This window comes from Oryza glaberrima, chromosome 7 (assembly GCF_000147395.1).
Source record: "Oryza glaberrima chromosome 7, OglaRS2, whole genome shotgun sequence".
NCBI classification, from domain to species: Eukaryota; Viridiplantae; Streptophyta; class Magnoliopsida; order Poales; family Poaceae; genus Oryza; species Oryza glaberrima.
In genome coordinates, this window is record NC_068332.1 from 20494727 (window position 1) to 20515704 (window position 20978).

Sequence of the window (20978 nt, forward strand, 5' to 3'; positions counted from 1 at the left end):
TAAATACATGCCGACTATTTTTTTGATGAAAAATATGACGCCATAAATATAGCTGCACCCTTCTTTCTATTCGATCCTACAGTTGTGAGGGTGAGGCGCGCCGATACTGGCGGCAAGCTAGCAAATCAGAAGTCCGGCGATGGCATCCAAGCGGGAAATCAATGTCCAAAATCCGGCAACAAGGACAATAGAAAGGTCTTGGTTAGTGTGCTTGACTAGGTTGCCGTTGATTTGTGTTTTGACTTTTGAAAAGACTACTGTTACTAGGTTATTCCCCATAGTGTGTGCAGTCGCAGCGAGGAAGATTGGCCATTTCTTTGCGTGGCTCAGTCATTAGTTAGTGGATCTCAGGAAGAAAGGGGAGTGTTCTGTACAGGGTGAAATTACATCAACTACTGAAAAAAAAAATCCACCTCTCTGAATACGCCCGCCATCTTCCATCCCTTGATGTCCCCAAACATCCGAAGTGGCGTTCGCGCTTTCTGATTGAAGATCATTTCGTTCCTTTCGTTCCACACCGCTCAGGTTACCAGCGTCAAGTTACATTTGTTTTGGACCTCTAATTGTTTCTTGAATTCTCTTCTCCTAGTCATATATCGCTGCCGCCATTAATTTGTTCCCCCCTTTGGGAAAAAAATATATTTTGAGCTTGTGCCAAGTTAGTCATGGGTGCCAAGAGGAGCTCAATGATCCCCGCACTCTTGCTCCTCGCTTCCTTGTCCATCTTCAAGCTACCTTGCTTCTCCAGATCACTCTCTTTCAGCTACGATTTCTCCAACTCCACCACTTTCAATCGTTCCGACATCGCAATAGATGGATCCGCGAGTCTCAATGGTCTCATCGAGCTCACGCAGAACGCTGACCCGAAACGTGAAGGCATATACGACACGGTGGGCCGAGGGTCCTACGGCCATCCGGTGCCGCTCTGGGACGAGGCCACCGGCGAGGTGACGAGTTTTACGACGCGCTTCTCGTTCGTCATCAAGTTTAACTACTCAGGCAAGGCCAAGTACGCACCCAGCGACGGGCTTGCCTTCTTCCTGTCACCCTATCCGTCAAAGATGTCTCCACTCGACGGCGGTGGATTGCTCGGCGTCTTCACCAACAGCACTGGCATGAATCCGTCCGCCGCCGCCCCGATCGTCGCGGTGGAGTTCGACACGTTCCAAAATGAGTGGGACCAGAGCAGCGACCACATCGGCATCGACGTCAACTCCATCAACTCGACCGCGGTGAAGTTGCTGCCTGACCGCAGCCTCTCCAACGTCACCGAGCCGATGGTTGCGTCGGTGAGCTACAACAACAGCACAAGGATGCTGGCCGTCATGCTGCAGATGGCCCCCCAAGATGGCGGCAAGAAGTACGAGCTCAACAGCACGGTTGACCTCAAGAGCTTGCTCCCCGCGCAGGTGGCCATCGGATTCTCGGCGGCGAGCGGGTGGTCCGAGGAGCTGCACCGCGTTCTCACCTGGTCTTTCGATTCGACGTTGGTGGTGACAGCTGGTAATCGCCGCCGCTGGCGAGCCGGAGTAGTTGCTGGTGTTGTTATAGCATCCGCCGTCGTCGTCGGGGCATCGATCTGTTTGTTTGTAATGATCAGGCGCCGTAGGATATCTCGCCGGCGGACGAGAGAAGAGTACGAGATGGGCGGCTCCGACGACTTCGACATGAACGATGAGTTCGAGCAAGGCACCGGTCCGAGGCGATTTCTGTACAGCCAACTGGCCACCGCGACGAACGACTTCTCCGAGGACGGGAAGCTCGGGGAGGGTGGCTTCGGGTCGGTGTACAGGGGCGTCTTGAGCGAACCGGCCGGCGTCCACGTCGCCGTCAAGAGGATCTCCAAGACCTCCAAGCAAGGGAGGAAGGAGTACGCCTCCGAGGTGAGCATCATCAGCCGCCTCCGGCACCGGAACCTGGTGCAGCTCGTCGGCTGGTGCCACGGCCGCGGCGACTTCCTCCTCGTCTACGAGCTCGTGCCCAACGGCAGCCTCGACGCGCACCTCTACGGCGGCGGCGCGGCGCTGCCGTGGCCGACCAGGTACGAGGTCGCGCTCGGGCTCGGCTCGGCGCTGCTCTACCTGCACTCCGGCTACGAGAAGTGCGTGGTGCACAGGGACATCAAGCCCAGCAACATCATGCTCGACTCCGCCTTCGCCGCCAAGCTCGGTGACTTCGGGCTGGCGAAGCTCGTGGACCACGGCGACGCCTCGCAGACGACGGCGGTCCTGGCGGGGACGATGGGGTACATGGACCCGGAGTACGCGGCCTCCGGCAAGGCGAGCACCGCGTCCGACGTCTACAGCTTCGGCATCGTGCTGCTGGAGATGTGCTGCGGGAGGAGGCCCGTGCTGCTCCAAGAACAATCCATCAGGTCCCGCCTCCTCGAGTGGGTCTGGGACCTCCACGGCCGCGGCGCCATCCTCGAGGCGGCCGACGAGCGGCTTCGCGGCGGCGAGCTCGCGCTCGACGCGAAGCAGATGGAGTGCGTGATGGTCGTGGGGCTCTGGTGCGCGCACCCGGACCGCGGCGTGCGGCCGTCCATCAAGCAGGCGCTCGCCGCGCTCCAGTTCGAGGCTCCGCTGCCGGCTCTTCCTCCGACGATGCCCGTGCCGACGTACTCCTCCTCGCCGAGCCTTGCATTGTACTGCGACGCGGCGGCAGCTAGCTCGTCGTCATCCAGTGCAGGGTTTTCTTCTTCCACGAGTGGCGAGCGTTCGTCGACGAGCTCCTCTGCAGCAACCGCCGAGTCGTCGTGGCTACTTAAGCACAACAACAGGGGCAGTGAAAAAATAGTATTAGGCAACAATTGATTAGATCATATCTTTAGTTTGATGCCACCTTGATGTTGCTTAGCTCTTCGTTGTTTATGTGTATTGTTCTTCCTCGGGCCGCCGTGTCATTTGTGATATGTACCTCAATTCATATCTCCTTTTCTATATATGCGTTTTCAACTTTCCTAGTATAGCCTGCTATCTTTGATCTTAATTGAATGTCACAAGCCGAGCCACTGTTTCGCGAAACGACATATTTGCAAACGAAAAGTAATTTGTGAATAAAACTTTTATATACGTGTTCTTTGCGATCTAAAAGCAAAGGCTAAAAAATAATTTCGATGAAAAAAAATTCTCAAAATCAGTTTCAAATTTAAGGTTGAAAATTCAAATTTTGGCTAATAATTATAAGCATAAGCGAAAAGATGAGGAGCATAAGCATAAGCAAAAATTCAAATTTTGGCGGGACAAAGGATTGCGATCTCGTGAAGGTGAGCTAACTCCAAAAATCCGTCCTCGGTTCGGATTGTAGGTTGCAACTCATTTGCATGAAGCAGGAATCGCTAGTAATCACTGGTTAGCCATATGACGGTGAATCCGTTCGACACAACGCCCGTCACACTATAGAAGTTGACTATGTTTGAACTCATTAACCTTAACCATAAGAAGGAAGATGCCTAAGGCTAGGCCTTTGACTAGAGTGAAGTTGTAACAAGGTAGGACATGTCTGGGGGAGCTTCTGGCAGCTGTAGTTTCTCTCAGAATCAGAAGCTCTACCTAACAATCCAGTTTTTTTTGTCCAATTTCTGAGAACCTATAATTGTAGAATCTAGAAAATAAACTAGAAGCTAGAAGCTAAAAAACTCCAGACTCTCAGAAGCTGGAAAACTCCAGACTCTAAGAAGCTGGCTATGAACCAGCTGCTTATAATTTTAAGCTCCCCAAACAGGCTTATAGTCGTACTGGAAGTTGCGGCTGGATCACCTCCTTTTTCATGAGCTAATACTTACGTATTTTGGTTTGACATTAATTGCTTCATGCCCAAAAGGAAGGCAACTACGATTGAGCTAAACTTGGATATGGAAGTCTTTTTTCGTTTAGGGCAAAGTACGACCAAGCTCATGAGCTTATTATCTTATATCGGAACAATTACTAGTTGATATTGATAGGATCTCCTTTTTAATGGCCCCACACCCTCCTGTGCGGTGTGTGCGGTGTGGCAGATGGGGATATCAAAAGGAAAGGGATAGAGTTTTTCTCGTTTTTGGTATAGCATACCTTCTTTTGGGAGGCCTGCAGCCCCACACAATGAGCTCCCTCATAATTGCGTCGTTGTGCCTAGGTAAGGAATTTTGAATTTTTTTCTCTGAATTGGACATCTTTAAGCAGTATAAAATCTTTTCTGTTCAAAAGAGCCGAAACAAAAACTGTTCGAGATATGAGCCGAAAACCAAAAGTGAACCCGTTCATGAAGCCCATCAAACGCATGCAGCTTAACCTCGCCTGATTCAGCAGCCAAGTTGAAGGTCTTCAAATCGTAGGATTTGAACCCTCGTGATGAATCCACAAGGTGATCTCCCGTGTGTGTTAGACTGTTAGTCACCCTTGGTGCCAGCAAAAGGAAAATGAAAAGGTCATTGTACAAGGGCCCAAAAAATATAAGAACAGTTGAAGCAGAGAAGTATGAACATATATCCACAAAAAGTTCCTTTAAGAATGATATAGATGATCGTGATTAGAACCCACAAAGTGATCGCCAGGAGAATTGAAAGGTCTAGGCTTGACTAGTGTATCGAAAGAAAACTGTGGAAATATAGATGTATCAACATATGCCCACAATAAGAACGATCGAAATTACGTGTAAAGATTATTCTTTCGAAATTTGCAAGCATAAAAAAAAAAAGAAGACCTATAGCTTCATCTGACCAACACCTCCCTTGAATGAACCGTATAAAGGTCTCGACCTCCTGAAGCTGAATATATCGGTTATTTGATACGAGTGCGGCTGTGGCTCATCGTGAACTATCTTTTCGTACTCGGAGGAATGGAGACCGCCGTAAACTTGAATGCTAAGAATTTTCTTTTGTGGTGCATTAACTTTGACATGATTATTGAAGAACTCAATCAACTCCTCTTTATTGAGATCCCTCAGTGCAGCAACCTGCAGCAAGAGAACTCCAGGTATAAAAAAAAATGACACCATAGGGACAAAATTACAGAAATAGAGCATACCTCCGCCTCTTTTCTATCAAATTTCAGAGTTCCTTCCGAAATTTCTTTCCAGAAGAACGCTGATTCCTCTCTTATATTCTTGTATTTCTCCAGCTTCATGTCAATGAGAGCATTCACGTTGCTCTGCAGGTAACAGAAGTGACTGTTTACTCTGTATAATGTCAAGTATACAACCATACAATAGAGCTACAGCAACCTTCGGCCGACCCGGCAAAAGAGCTACAGCAAGCTATAACAGAAGCCAACAAATACTGACAGCAATCATCTTACCTTGAACTCTTCATCAGGCATTTGGTATAGAGTCCCTTCAAACATATTAAGAAAAGCTTCCACTCTGTCATCCAGGTTTGATGGATCCTGTTTAAGTAACTTCTTAGAACAGGAGATAAAAATGATCCAGCAGTTGAAATTGCATTGGAAAATATATTTACCTTCACGGTTGACTGAATTATGAATTGCAATCCCCGAACACCTGAATCATTTCTGGGTAAACAAGATAGTGTGAACAAAGATTTAGAGGAGTTGCATGAGCATGACTACTAAGTCCCATTACCACATACCAATGCAAAAAAGTGCTGCACATCCTTTTGCAATAAAGAACACAATTAAAATAAAGGCAACATTGTACCTTTGTGTAAGCACTGTTATGTAGCCAAGTTGCTCAACTGAACGCAATTGGTGAAAAGCTGGTTGCTTAGCAACAAGAGCAAGCAATTGAAGTAGAACATTTTGTTTGAGATCATCCTGATGAATCTGTGCAGTGGAAACATTGTTATAGCATTGAAATGTGTATTGCAGGTATCTTCCAGGAAAAACTAGATATGGTTGATGAGAGGCTAGAGTAAGAAAAAAAACTGGATGTTCAGGTATTCTTCTGTAAATGCAAAAGAGGTCCACAGAGAAAACATCAAAGAAGTGCAAAGGCATACCTGAATATAATGCAGGATGGAAGAATTTTTTTCATCCTGGTGATTTAGGCACAATGCTGGATAATAATACCTCCAACCCCTTTCAAGTTTTACAATTCGCTTTGTAAGATGCTGTGATGGGGGTAATGCTTTGCAGAAACTGATGGGTGCATTGAATAAGGTGTCTTCAACATGCTGTATAACACTTTTTGCTTCACCCGGTTCCATGTTCCCTAATATAGTAATATCGATCACATACAGAATTAAGAACATAAAATAAGTACACCCTTCTTAATGAGAAAGAATCAAAATAATGAAGTTAGTTATTAAACAAACCAGCAAAATAGCATTCAATAAATGTCTTGCCCAGAAGACGAGGCAAAAAAATCTGTAGATCGCTTGCTTCAATATGAGAAACTGCAGCAAGTTTTTCATCCCATGCCCAAGTTTGTTCCTCTAATATCAATGAACAATAGTAAAATGCCTGCTCATATGGTTGTCGAAATTTGAAATTCTCGTAGTCCTTTATTATAGTTTCCTGATGACAGCAACAAAATATGAACACACGCAGCTCATGTAATGTAAAATGCATAGAATGCTAAGTTAATATTGCATAATCAGGAAGATAGAAGGTACGCTAGACATCCTAGGCAGACACTCTTTTGTCCTTCAAGACATCCTAGGCAGATGGAAAGTACGCCATATTTAATCCAATTAGAATTCTATAGATAGAAATGCATATATTAGGAAATATCACTACTGTTGTTTATAGCTTTTTAGTCCCGTTTCTGCACTGTTTTTTCCTAAATGAAAGTAGCTCATGCTTCTGACAAGGAATCTCCTGACTGTTTTATACATGTCCAAATGACAACCAAAACAAAAATTCTAGCAGGTCTGCAGAAGATATTTTAACAAAGAACCACATGTAAACTGAGCATGGCCGTTACCTTTATAACAGCAAAACGGTCAACCTTCACTTCAAACTCAGCAATTTTTCCAATGACAGTATCCAGAAGGGTTCTCATTTTGTCATTATAACCGACCATAGTTATCTGTAAGGAAATCATAAATATTGGACGGTTAGAAAATAAGAAGATTTCATAAGGAAAAGTCTCATAACACGCCATATGACTCGTTTAGAAGGAACAGTTGAGTGATAGATCGCAATTTACAAACATACATAACAAAGTTTTACAAACATGCAACACACCAACAGTGTCAGCCACTCAGCCTGCTACCACACAGTATACATGAAAAAGTAACAGGGATTAGGTAATATGACCATTTAATCTAATATAGAATATAATGCCATTTGTATATGCACATATGAAAAAAGAAAACAAATGGAGAAAAAGCTGCTGTAAGACTGTAACTTATGAAAGCACATAGCCATGTACATCTTCTAATTACAGTACTAATGATATCTTTATTGCAAACTAGTCCAGTTAAGAAAATGTACATCTGAACCAATATGTGGAAAATAGTTCCAAGTGTCAAGACTGATGATAGCCTACTTCTTGCTTCTATATGCAACAGGAATCAGGATTTTAATATTAAAGATTAAATGAGAATCGAATGGCAAGCATCTGCTTATTAGTAACACATATTACCATTTTTTTCATACTTGCGCAAATACAGTATGTGTTTAATTAGGAGAAACAAAAAAGTTTGAGTATAGAAGCGCTATCGGTCTTGATACATATTGACTGAAGAGCTTGGTGTCATGGTGTGCATCATGCATGGGTTATGCGCATCAGATGGAACACATTGTATGAATATATGATGCAGGAAGGCCTGCACCATAGTACGATTGTCACATGACAACCATATCAGCAGCATGCAACAAGTACCAACATAGATGGGTATAAGAGTGTTCGTACTGGTTTAGGTGAAAACATGGCTAAAGGCAACTAACATGATGAATAAAGTAGGTGGTATAAAATTATTGTGTAGTTGGCAATGGGCATGTGGTATGTGCCACACCACACAAGTTTAATGTCAGTGGAAAACCTTTTATTTGGTAACTTCCAAGCTGCGATGCAATGACCCTCGGGCATTTGACCAAGAATATTTTTCAAAAATATATGCACTTTGTGATCCCCAGGCATATTTCCCCAAAATACCCCTTCTGACTGTACCTATCTCCGTATGTTTCAGTGCTCTGTTGATTGTGAGATATTATTAAAGGGTACTTTCATTACATTCTAAATAAATTGTTTTTTCGTTTTGAGAGGGTAAGCCAGTAGATTGTAATTACTTGGATATATGCAATTTAGTCAAAAGTAATAAATATTCAAAGAGGAGGGGAGTTAACTTATATCAATGCAACAGTTCAATTTCCACAACAACCAGGAATTCCTTCTGAACCCGCAGGAATATCATAGAATTTTCACATAAAACAGGAATCGGGGAAAATTCCGTATCCCAAACAGAGCCTAAGAGAAGTATGAACAGCAGGACCCTCTTTACTAAAAATAAAAAGAAGATTCAGCAAGGACAATTATTTTCAATAATCCAGTATAATTAATGCTCACAAGGAGTCAAGTTATTCAATCTTTTCTGATATAATTAGTGTGATGTTTCCATCAACACTGCATCATCTGGATTAGCAATGAAGATAAACAATCAATTATGTCATGCAAACTGTACAGCTAACCTGAAATCCAGTGTCACTTGGCCTAATAAAGTAGTAAAGACCAGCAATTTGAGCATCATAAGCTGAAAGCAAAACAAAGTTGGTGGATTATTGCAACAGATAAATGAACCAAAGGCAAACTAACCAGAGGATGACCATGTCCTTAGTCCCTCTATTTTCTAGGATTGATAACTGTATGTGGAGAACGAGTTCTTGTTTCGGCCAACAAAAAGAATTTTCCAACTTCTCCATTAGTATATGTCAATTTTATGATAGAACATTGTATGAAGAGAAGTTTGAAATATACTAAACAATTTCATGAACCTGTGCCATAAGAATCATAAAATATTGAGATATCTCATGTATTACTACATACCAAAATCATTCAAATAATCCATTATCAACCTCGTGAACATATCAGTAAGAACTGTCGATTCAGGAGAGCTATTGGACAGTGGACAGTGGAAATCCATCTTGACGTAGGCCTTGGGTGTGAAGAACATTGTATCAGGCTTATACCATACTCTTGAAAACATTGTTTTCCTAAGCATACAAGGAAAACTTCCCTGGATAAACCGAAAATATCAATAAAGTTTCACAAAATAAAATTATGAGCATTTTTTTAATAAAAAATACCTTTTCCTCAACATTTTTCAATGAAAGATCACTTGGAATGAAGATATTAGGTTTTGGAATGTGCAAATCTTCCATGGGAGCCATATTTACCCATTTCTGTACAAATTATGTTAGAAATGTGTACAATTCCAAATATATTAAATTGGAGAATATGATAGCAACAGTAACATCCAAATGTACACCTGTATGATGGAAGGAGTGACTGCTTCAACTGAATATGATGTACCATACCAAGGCTCTGTTAAGTTTGTCTGCCCTTCAAACTTTTTTGATTCCCAGAATATTCTGAAGGAGATGAAGAAGATAACCCAGAAGTATTAACACCCGTAAGTAAAAGTCACAATGAAAATAAAATCTAAACAAACAGATCAAGTGTGTGAAAGGAAAAAATAAAGCAAATGGCCATAAGAGGATCAACGATGAGTGAGGAGCCTGTTGCTGCTTTTTGGAAGTTAACAATAAAAAAAATGCAAAGGGACAAGTAATGAAATTTCTTCCGCTTTCTCTGAGAAAAAAAGCTCAAATTTATGAAAAGTAGTGAAAGTTCTCTTGGCTGTGCCATCCTTCTAGAAGAGCACTATAGTGTTTTATAATTTAGGCCAAGAGGAGTGTGAAGCGACAGCTAAATGCAAAGACCGATCATTTTCCAAACTACATGCAGTAGTTGAAGAGCCACAATAATAAGCATATGCATACATTATACTGTTATTGCTGAAATGAACAACCAACTCAAATTGGCTAGTCCCCAATTCTGTATGATAACATTAAATGCATGAGATTACTGTCGTGAATAGAATACGCATTGTTGTATCTTTGCAGTCTCATACTGATCCGAAATCTTCCATTCGAAATTGTGGGATACAAGATGTGCTGGACGTGCTCCTGAAAAATCCTAGGAATCATGTCTAACCTAAGTGTACGGGAAGAAGCATATGAAGATTTTACAATGTGGTACATGAACCATTCAAGGCATCAAAGATATGTAGCACAAATGAATTAATATAGATATGAGTTTCCTAAGAAAGTAACTTTTGAAATACTCCAAAAAAGAGAGTATAATACATAAAATATAACTTTTCAACAAACATGTGCTGAATATTAAAACATAAAAAACTATGACTAAACCTTAAAACAGAACAGGAAAACCCAACAAGGCCATATGGCCTGGATGTACTCAAAACCTACCTAACATTATCTGGAGTCAAGTCATTTAATATATTCTGAATAGCATCTGGAGAAAACTTTGATGGCACAGATGATGCAATCAGCCAATCTTCCGGCGGAAAGATCTATAATAGAGAGAGATCATGAGATGGTGATACTGAGCAGAATTAATTTGCAATTTATGAACAAACATTTTGGCATAATTTATTAGGAGGAACTGATCGTTTCATTGTTCAATGAAATATCATGAGCTGGCCTTCTTGTTAATTTCATTTTGTGTAACGAAGCAAAGTAGCCTACAAACATAAGTTAAGAAAAGCTAAACAGTTTTTAGATATGCCACTCCACTTCCTCCCAGTCATATGCATGTGAATCTATGGGGAATGCAGATCCGCTCATGTAGAAAGCTTCAATTTTGTGAATTTGGCGATATTCTGTTCAAATTTGACTAAAATTTGTTCAAAATTTTGGAAATTTTGGTATATCGGCACCCTCCAATAGAAACGTCCAAACCTAAAGATTAAACCCTGGGGGGGGTGCATATGCAAAAATTTCAGTCTTTTGGGCCTCTGAAAACTCGGATATTTTGGTCAAACTACAACAGGAAGCATGAAAGGATCATAACCTACACAGAAGCCTAGAGCCTCATTAGTGGAACTATGCCCCACTGCATCCTTGCTGACAGGATCACGTTTTCTCTCAGGGAAGTGTTATGGTAGATGTGACTATCACCTCCAAATTTATCGATATCATTCACTCATAAATTAAGAGGCAACCCATATAATATGTCACATTTAGTACACAAGCCCAGCAAAAAACATTTAGTACACAAATACATTGTAATATATCTAATACTCTCACACCCTTCTTGAAATTTGTGTGGAGGTTGCCTCTTGATTTAGGGGTAGCTCATCATCTCTCTCCTCACTTATCTCCACCATCTCATCACTTAATCCAATGTGGCACTCTTAGGGGCAGCATATGGAGCATTATAGTACTTGCCCTCAGCGACTTCTCCCTCCTCACCGTGATCCAACTTACCGCTAGTCGCTAGAGAGTACAAGTATCTAATGGCTATGACTAGAGATTGCCAAGCTGATCCAGGCATTACCACATTGGTCTCTTACCCCTAGAAGCCACATTAATCACCTTGACACATAAGACAGTCGTGCAACATGGAGTCAGTGACAAATTGCAGAAAGAAGGGAGTTATCTGGTGGCATATAGTTCATATTCTAACTTCATTTGTGAGGGATCCCACCTAATCACATCCCTATGAATTCAACCGAGTCTTATCCAACAACTCATAGGAGTATCAAGTTACAAGGTTTTAAAGTAGCACAGCAATATAGTTTTGCACTAGATTCTCTCATACAAACATGTCACTGACAAAATATAATAAGAAGGTGCAGATTGATAGTAGAATTAATGACTGGTCATTCTTGACTTTTGCATGAGCACTTTCATGCCTTATCAAAAGTCACATCTGTCTAATCAGAAAATAGTTAGGTAGTAAGATTTTAAAAAGTCACTTTCTTTTATAAGCAAAGAGATGTCTGCTTTCTGCCCTCGATTCAAACTTTTATGAGAAACAGAGATGGAATACTGTTTCTCGTAAAAAAAAAAAAGATGGAATACTGTGATACCACCACCTATCAGGCCCGACGAGCGGTCCACTGTATAGGAAAATGGGCAACAATGGGACTCCTAATTCTTTCTTGAACATGCAGGAACAGTCAATTGCAATTAAAACAGATGCTATTATTGCTAACTTCCTTTTAAAATGATGACAAGACATGATAAAGATTATTAGTTGGCAATTATGGACATGCAATACAGATGCCCAAAGCAATGACTAAAATATACCTGCATGTTTGAGGAAATATTGACAACATAATGGATAGGAGGACTCTTGTCTCGGTAGTGGAATCCCATCTCAGAAATAGCTACAAGCTTGACAATCAAAACAGAGTGAGGTAGTTAGCTGTGTGCAATGCTAAATGGACTTCATGTGCATCATTACAATTTACAATATCGCAAAAACACATAGACACTGTCATTATCGTTCACCAGTTAGACAATTATACAAATTCCAAGCATTACTATAGTAGTTGGACAAAATAGAATTTGAAGGAAGCACGCAAAAACAATGTGACCCTTTGACAAGCATTACTGTAGTAGTTGGACAAAATAGACCCTTTGAAGGAACCTAATGCATGCAGCGTACACAAAAACAATGTGAGCAACTTGATGATATGGTCACATACTCATGTTTCATGATTCATCTTGAAAAGGTAAAGTATAATTAAATTTAAATATTAAATAGTAGCTCCCTAAAATGCCATTTATAGAGGGATATTGGGTGATAAGAAAAGGTACTGGTCAAATTACGACAAATTAGACCAAAGATCTTATGTACAATCCTGACCAAAACAATAATCCAATTTAATGACTTCATTAATGGCCTGATTGTTTAAATTTCGAAGTAGCGGTATCAGCCCAAGAAAAATTTGCAAAGCTTAAACGGATGTCACGTACAGCTTACAGTTGATTTTGGTCATTATAAAAAAAAAATCTATTCCCAAAAGGTACACAAATCCAAAACCAAAATTCACCTCATCAAAAATCCACTGACGAGTTCCAGAGGTCTGGAGCAGTGCTATGTATCGGAATAACAGTCCAATAATGTCCTCCATGTGCTCTATCATCAATGATATGAAATAGGTAAATATTATATACACTGTAAATCTTCAGTACTTAAAAGTAAAATTTGATCTTCCATCAAAAAATAGTAAAGTTTGATCATATACTATCCACTTAGATTGAAATTAAGGATTTACCCTCCTGACTCTCATGTGAGTGACCTTGATTACCCCACGTCTTTTTTTTTATGCAAGAGATTACCCCACATGTCATTGGCACAGGAGGGTAAATCCTCAAAAAATTGTTGTTAAAAAGGCCCTTCTTGAATGAAACTCACCATAGCCTACATCTGTGAGCTGTATAACAACATTGAAGAATGAAAACTCATAACTCCAGTCACCTTCCCATGCATACAAACTCATAGCCCATCCTGAGGAATTTAACAAAGACAAAGTTAAAAACAACAAGCACTATGAAAGACATACACACACACCCATACATAGAGAGAAAGGGAGGTGATCAGGTGAGGATGATACGTGGGTTATGTCCACCCATTAAGCACAGTCAAGTCACTATTTATCTTCTTTATTTTGTTGTTGTTTATTATTGATTGTTATGGTGGCATTATCACTATTTTCCTATGTAGACTCCACATAGGTCACCGAGAGACACCACGGTTTAGGCACAGAGGGGACATGTGGACACTTTCGAAAGTTGAGGGACCAAAATCAGACCAAGGCCATAGTTTAAGGGACTAAATGTGGACCTTTTCCTTTTCTTTATTGTGTATTGTTTGCCTGTTCCATTGAAACTTTACTTTGATTTTCCTTGACAAACCTAATGTCATTTTTACATAACAAAGTCAATAGCTTCTTGTATCAGTAGCCAATTTTTTTGAGGTTTGGCTGCACATAATCTAAAAATGAAACCTATTTGAGGAAGGAGGTCACAGTGAATTATTAGCACACCACCTAAAGAGGATATTGCTGTTATACCTAAATATCCTCGAATGAAACATTAAATAAAAGCAAAGGAATAAGATTTCATCTCCAGATTTTTCCTATATAACAGTACGGAAGAACCATACAGAGATAAAAGAGTTGAAAACACCACACGAAAGCATATACATAGAAAACACAAAAGCATCTGGATATGTGCACTACAAAATGGCATCTCAATTGGAAAAGCAAAGTAAGACTAATTATATGCATTTGGATAGTAATTATATCAGACCAAGAACCAGCTCAACACGTCACCTCGAAAGATGGATATAAACTCCAAATCAGTGAATCACATAACACAATCTAAAGTAGCATTCTTGAATTAAATGGCGCTATCATGTCTAAATGCTTCATCAAAGTGCGAGTACAATCCTGTATTAAGCTGACAATAAGGTCAGATATTCACATTAACAGAAATACGTAATATCTTGAAGCAAGAAGCATAGAACGAGAGGATTTTGTATTCATGTTACACCAAATAGCCTATGGACTGACCAAACAGCCCCAAACCCGTCCACCAGAAAAGAAGTTGAACTTCTCATATATAGCTTACCTAAATTTTTTAGCACGTAAAATAGAGACCCCTCTCCTTCATGGCCAACTAGACGACTCACATACTTGCAAGGCCCTTCCTTATAGTGCTGAATATTTGGGGTGATTGGCCACTGTATTCTCAAAGTGTGGCCTTCTTTTATGGGAACCGCTTTAACAATGATCTGCAGGTCATTAACTACCATATTAAAACATGTTAAAGTATCCTTACATTTCAAAAGAAGTGCCAGATCCAGTGGTGCACTTGACTTATCAACCTATTTTTAGCAAATGGAAAATATAAACCTGGAGATGTTCACTTGAACATGGATGACCATGAAAGGAAAAACTTTCCCTTCCAGTATTCCTGACATCAGAGAACTTATTTTCAACAAGATTTTGAAGGTTGTCAAGACTCTCTGCATACACAAGTTACACAACAGATAAAAGAAAAAAAATAATTTGAAGAATTTTTACACAAATGATAAATATAATGGTGTAATTCAGTTTGATGAAAACCTTTGCCATACACAACAAGTTGCATCAAATTAGCTGAGTAATGTGAATTATAAAATTTAATAAGCTCTTCCAGTGTGTCCAATCCTTCCTTATTTGGATTAACCAGCAAAGTGTCCAGGTTTCCTAAAATAATAGATGATCAGAATATTAGTGAAAAAAATAGTCGACCTTTCTATCATGTAAAAAAATACCTCTTATTTGGCTCAAGTTAAAACTCCCACAGGTTTTGATTCCAGAGAAATAATATCTAAAATAATTTTAAGGTGTAAATGCTCCCTGTCCTGTATGTTTGTTAGACTTCAACAAAGTAATCTCCAATTCACATATTTGGCCAGTGACTTTTAGTGGTAGTTTAATTTTGACTCCACTATTCTGAAACAACATTATTTTTTAAGAACAAGCACGATACTGACCAACAGAATAAAGTAGAATCAGAGGGCAGGCATCAATTATTCTCAAAGTATAAGAAATGTCAAAGTACTTCATGTACAAACTTGTGAATTCAGTGCTTGTTCGAGCCTATGTGGTCCTCGCCAAGAGAGGGACTTGATGGGTTAGAAAAATAGAGGTGTATTTGCCAGATCTAAGAGTTGCACAATCTTTGCTCATTCATCACAACCTTTGCCCATTCATATAACTACCATGCCTCACCACCAAATAAAAAAAGGGATACGATAGGTGGTGCTGAGAAAGATCAGCTAGATGCCGAGTAATCTTAGTTAGGTTGTGCTGGAAGGCATGGGCCGACACAAGGGGGGATGCAAAACATTTGACTGACAAAGGCACAATTTTACGTGTTTCTATGTCCTTCATATGCTATTGTTTCATTTGTGAAATCAGTGTTTTTTCAAATGATCCTCATGGCCCACATGGATCAATATCAATACAGAAGAACTTCAAGAAAAGATGTGTGTGAGCCTTGGATGACAGAATAAACCACAAATGAAGAGAATCCATCATGAAGATTGAGAATACCATAAAACAAATGGACCATCAGGTTTACAAATGCAGCCTTTTTCCTTTTGGAATTTGGAAGGATATATGGTGAGTTTTTTTTTCCCCATCATGGGCAATATAAGGGCATTCAACTAGTTAAAAACTTAAACTCAGAAGTTCATATACATGGATATTTTCTGCAACATTACAAAACGAATTCTTGACTTCAGCATGCAATACTTGTGAGTTGTGGCTATAAAATGAAGATAGAAACATGGTACCAAGCATATAGTTGCAACGTCAGACACTACAAGAAAATGAAATGATGACTAAAACACACACCAGTGCTAAACTTGTGATATGGATGGCTCTCCGAGCAAAAATGTTTCTGGAGCTGAAACCAAAAGATTATAGACAATGAAATTATTATAGCATGAAAGAGCATGGTAACATAAATGAATTTGACAGAAACAATTGTAATAAATAAAAAAAATCATATTACACCGCTCAAGAAGAAATGTAAAATATAATTAAATTAGGTAGAAACATAGATTTAGATGTCAAAACCACTATCAGAGCTGGGTTGCATTGCTCTTTAATTTGGGGGGATGGGATATTTTTAGTCGGTTTTATACTTTTGTTAGTTAAAGTGTGATTTTTAGATAAACCCTATAAAGTAAGGGGTGTAATATAGATTTATCCCAAAATCAAAATAGAATATGAGTATGATACCATTCAACTATAACAGAAAATATTCCACTGCGTTGATGTTTTTCTAAGATAAAGGTACCTGACTCATTCGCAAAGGATCTGACAACAAGTTTTTCTTATTTTCTGCAGGTGAAGAAAACAGAGACAGAAATTAGAAGTTAATTCTCTCAGCAGAAATGTCAGTTCCAGATAAGAGAGAAGCAATATATACCAGAGTCAACAGCATTAATTTCCCTTAGAGTTGCATCGGGTGAGATCAATGGCTTTATAAAAAATTGTGCAAACCTAAAACAACATACGAGAAGCAAAATGAATCAGATTCTGCAAAATAAGAACAAAGGTGAAAAGAAAGAAAGCAGTAGAAGGTACCTATCCAAAGCATCATCCAGGCAACTATTGTTCACATCAAAATAAAAGTTTGTACGTTCACGAGATGTGAAGGCGTTGGTTGAACCACCATGCTAAAAGAAACATCCATATCACACAATTGATGATTTCAAAGTAGAGAAGAAAACTTAAATACCATGATATTCTTTATATGAATTTATGAACAATTATGCCCCCTATTCTTTAACTATATCAGAGGCCAGCCAGACGATTTGGTTTTCCCAATTAGTATTGTTAATAATTTAAAAGGCTAAACCTCTGCTTGCAAATCTCCAGTAGCAGCATAACATTGGAGGAACCCATGGTTCAAGGCTTGAAGCACTGAAGGTACAGAGCTTCATTGGGGCCAAACTTGGCCTACCCAATGATTGTACAGTCTATATGATACTTCCTCCGTCCCAAAATGTAGGTATTTTTTAGGTTGGCACGGTATTAAGAAAGTAGGTGAGAATGATTGGAGGAAGTGTGTGGTTGGTTGAAAAGAGAAAGTAGGTGAAGAAGAATGGTTGTGATTAGTTGAGAGGAGGAGGTAGGTGAAAAAAATAGCTTCATTTTGGGACAAGATACTGTGCTAGAAATAGCTACATCTTGGGACGGAGGAAGTAAGTACTTGTATTTGGGGCATTTTACTTATTAAGCTTCAAATTGGTCCCATATGGATTAAGCCACTCGTGCATCATTAGTGTTGAACCACTCTCACTCTGCCACTGTAAGCACTGGTGCACCACCGCAAACTCACAGCAGTAAATATATGAGTTTACTCACAAGTCACAAGCTGGATACTATAGCTACGTGTGCCTATTATACTGTTACCAACTGACAACTGGTACTCTAGGGGCAAAAGGGCAGTAACCATGATTAAAAAAATTAAACTAAATTAGCTCTACAGATACTGAATTTCTCTAATCGCACTCTGCTTAAAGTACTATAAATATAAAACCAAACAAGTGGCATCTATTGGCATAACAGGAAGCATCCAAGAACCCCCAAAATGTGGTACAAGTCTCTAGTCATTGCCAGTAAATTGAACGTAGACTGGACGTTTTGCAAAGAATGCAGTATGCTGAAGTTCAATTGTCCTTCCAATTGTTCTGAAGCATTTAGATTAAGTTTTGAGATCAATTTTAGTTCGATCTAACAAATTATTGACCATGACAAATCAAGATCACTTACAAATTTCCTCTTCAAATTAACAGAACAGATAAGAAATTGGCCATACATACCTCTGCAATATACTTTGAGTAATCGTCTTCCACAGGGTATTTCTCGCTAGCATAGAAAAGCATATGCTCTATAAAAGAAGAACCAAGCATAAGTGAATCAAACAATACAGAGACACATACATGTTAATTACTGCAAAACACATGCCATGAAGCTCTCTACATGCGATAGTACAATCCAACCAAGATAAAAAAACAATTCAATGAGGTTTGAACAGTGCCTGGTGATGCATTAAAACTCTTTAAAGGTACACACTAGAAAATATATAAAAGAGCAACATACAAAACAAGGCAAATTAAACATACACTAAGCACATCGATAGCATGACACACAGTGACACAAGAAAGTTGTGCTTACTTTATCTGTCCAAGGAAAAATAGTTACAATGACTAGTGAGTAAATTAATTTTCTAATTGAATAACAGTGTCTCCTTAGATTTTTACAATCACCTTAAGTATCCAAATAATATGTTCGAAGCACTCTGGTGTCGAAATGAACCTCCTATTAATATATGCCATCCATTTCAATACAGAGGCAATATAGCATGTATATGTATTACAATATTAGTATAATAGTTTCAATCACGAATAAAATTTCTGAAACATCTGATCCTTCAATGAACCCGTGAGTTTCAGATAAGTAAGCCATTTTAAGGCCCAACTGTATTTTTCTCTTAATGCCCTTTCACATGTGGGCTTTGACATCTTTGCAGATTAATCAAGTAAATGATTAGCTCATATACCTTTGAAGGTATGGGCCATTGTCGCTTATTAGCTGGATATTCTGACAGCACCTATCAGGAGATATTGATACTGAATTGATACATTGAGTTGCACATGTGAATCAATCATCTGTATATTTTCCTGGCCATGCTATACTTGTTTTAATCTTCTCATCCAGAGATACTCAGCATGATGCTGGAAATTCATTTTCAGATGTTTTGCATATATTTGTGCACATATTTTACTTATCCAAAAAAATATATGAAAAAGTACATTTTCCTTGCATATTTTCTATGTGACAGGGGCTGTGAGAAAAATATGCATACCTAAATTTCGACCTTCTTCATCTTTATTACATTATCAATTCAACAATTAAACAACTAAAAAGGGACATGTACATATTGTAACAGAACCAAGCCACAACCTCAAATAGCTTGGTGTAAAAAGCCAGCAAAATTGTAGTGGTAGGCTAATAGCAGGCCTGACACTGCAACGGAAATGCATGGAGATGATAGAGATCAATTGCATAGGCATCAAGGCCCGAACGCACTGAGATTATCATTACTAACATCATGTACAGTGAGAGCCACTTAAACGGAAGCAGCTAACTACAACGGAAATCATACTAGCATCCGTTCAAGCCAACAAAAAAAGAAAATCATAGCATCCACGATTACTAATTTCTCAGAGGTTTTACACAACAAGTCAAAACAGGAAGCTCACCAAGGAAATGTGCAAGGCCAGGGAGCCTCTCGGGATCGCAGAAGTAGCCCACCGAGACATTCATCGACGCCGCCGCCTGCAAACAAACAAAGCCGGGATTCCCCATTCAAGCCAAAAACCCAGGAGGCAGGCACCAAAACCCCCGGCACATCCCCGATCGAAGGAGCCAGCGAAAGCACGGAGACCTTGTCGGTGTCGGGGTCGCTGACGAGGAGGCACTCGAGGGCGTTGGGGAGCACGACGCGGCGGTACCCGCGCTTGTCGTTGCGGGGCCTGGTGATCTCCGCGTCGCCCTCCGCCGCCGCCGCCGCCGAGGGTGCGGCCGCGACCGCGCCGTCGGACGACGGCTCGGCGGGGGCGTCGGTCGTCGTCTCGCGCGCTGGCCTCGAACCCACCATTGCGGCCGCCGCGGATTCGCCGCCGCTGGCGGTGGGTGGTGTTGGAGTTGGAGTGGACTGCGTCCGCGAAGACGCGAAGTTGGCTTGGCAGTTGGAACGGCGAGTAACAAGTTGTCCCCGGAGACAACGCGAGAGAGGGTGGCACGGCAGCAGTGGATGGACCTGCAGCGCGGGTTGGTGGACTTGGTAGTTGGGCGGAAAAAGTACACCCAAGGTCCCTCAACTTGTCATGGAATTACAAAATCGTCCTCAAACGCAAAACGGATACAACGCGTCCCTCAATCTATAAAACCGGTGCAAATTAGATCCATAGGTGGTTTTGACTCCGGTTTTATCCAATGTGCCAACTGACTCAGCGTGAGACCCACGTGGGTCCCACATGTTAGCCCCCTCTTCTCTTCCTCTCCTCTTCTCTCTTTCCTCTCTCCTTCTTCCCCTCCCCACGCAGGGTAGCCGGCCGGTGGGGGAGCGCGGGAGACCAGCGGCCGGCGACGAGCGATGGGCGACGAGGTGGCGGCGGCGCCGCACAACCTCCCGCGCCCGCCCTCCCACGCCGCCGGGGCAGGAGCTGGACGCGGCCATTGGGGGCGGAGCGGGGCTCGGCCGGCGGGGCGGAGCTGGGCGCAGGCAGCAGCTGGCAGGGGAGGAGCTGGGCGGTGGCGGCGAGGGAGGGCGGCCGCCCAATAGCCTCGATGACGTCCTCTGGCCGGCGGCATGCCCATCGGCGTCACCCTCACGAAGATGGTGGACTTCGTCGACGACGACTTCGAAGTCTACACCGTGCCCAGGCCCATTTCGACCTCTCGCTGCAGTCCACCACCTCGCCGTCGCTCGACA

At 41.1% G+C, this 20978-nt stretch overlaps 2 protein-coding genes across 2 annotated transcripts; one reads left to right on the forward strand and one right to left on the reverse strand.

Annotated features, from left to right (window-relative positions):
* Window positions 1-407: 407 nt before the first annotated feature.
* On the forward strand, window positions 408-2941 carry LOC127780802 (L-type lectin-domain containing receptor kinase IX.1-like). Its single transcript, XM_052307771.1, has one exon. The coding sequence runs from the start codon at window positions 666-668 to the stop codon at window positions 2811-2813; it is 2148 nt and encodes a 715-aa protein (XP_052163731.1). The 5' UTR covers window positions 408-665; the 3' UTR covers window positions 2814-2941.
* Window positions 2942-4438: 1497 nt separating this feature from the next.
* LOC127778829 (insulin-degrading enzyme-like 1, peroxisomal) lies at window positions 4439-20651 on the reverse strand. The gene is made up of 26 exons (XM_052305465.1): window positions 19929-20651; window positions 19744-19819; window positions 18301-18368; window positions 17060-17151; window positions 16902-16975; window positions 16770-16813; window positions 16322-16373; window positions 15044-15166; window positions 14831-14943; window positions 14547-14709; window positions 13330-13422; window positions 12965-13050; window positions 12216-12302; window positions 10371-10474; window positions 9368-9470; window positions 9186-9281; window positions 8926-9115; window positions 8571-8632; window positions 6862-6966; window positions 6251-6452; window positions 5936-6147; window positions 5635-5759; window positions 5438-5489; window positions 5277-5363; window positions 5007-5129; window positions 4439-4935 (listed from the first exon to the last, which is right to left on the reverse strand). The coding sequence occupies exons 1-26, from the start codon at window positions 20139-20141 to the stop codon at window positions 4684-4686; spliced, it is 2997 nt and encodes a 998-aa protein (XP_052161425.1). The 5' UTR covers window positions 20142-20651; the 3' UTR covers window positions 4439-4683.
* Between the last annotated feature and the right edge of the window lie 327 nt (window positions 20652-20978).

Bases quoted from the DNA above. Each gene is read 5' to 3' on its own strand.
- LOC127778829 (XM_052305465.1), bottom strand. From the start codon at position 20,141: ATGGTGGGTTCGAGGCCAGCGCGCGAGACGACGACCGACGCCCCCGCC. The intron at 17,152-18,300 runs GTATGTATGGCC...TGTTTCTTTTAG, and splicing joins ACTCAAAGTATATTGCAGAG to CATGGTGGTTCAACCAACGC. The intron at 4,936-5,006 runs GTATGCTCTATT...CTCTTGCTGCAG, and splicing joins TTGATAGAAAAGAGGCGGAG to GTTGCTGCACTGAGGGATCT.
- LOC127780802 (XM_052307771.1), top strand. From the start codon at position 666: ATGGGTGCCAAGAGGAGCTCAATGATCCCCGCACTCTTGCTCCTCGCT.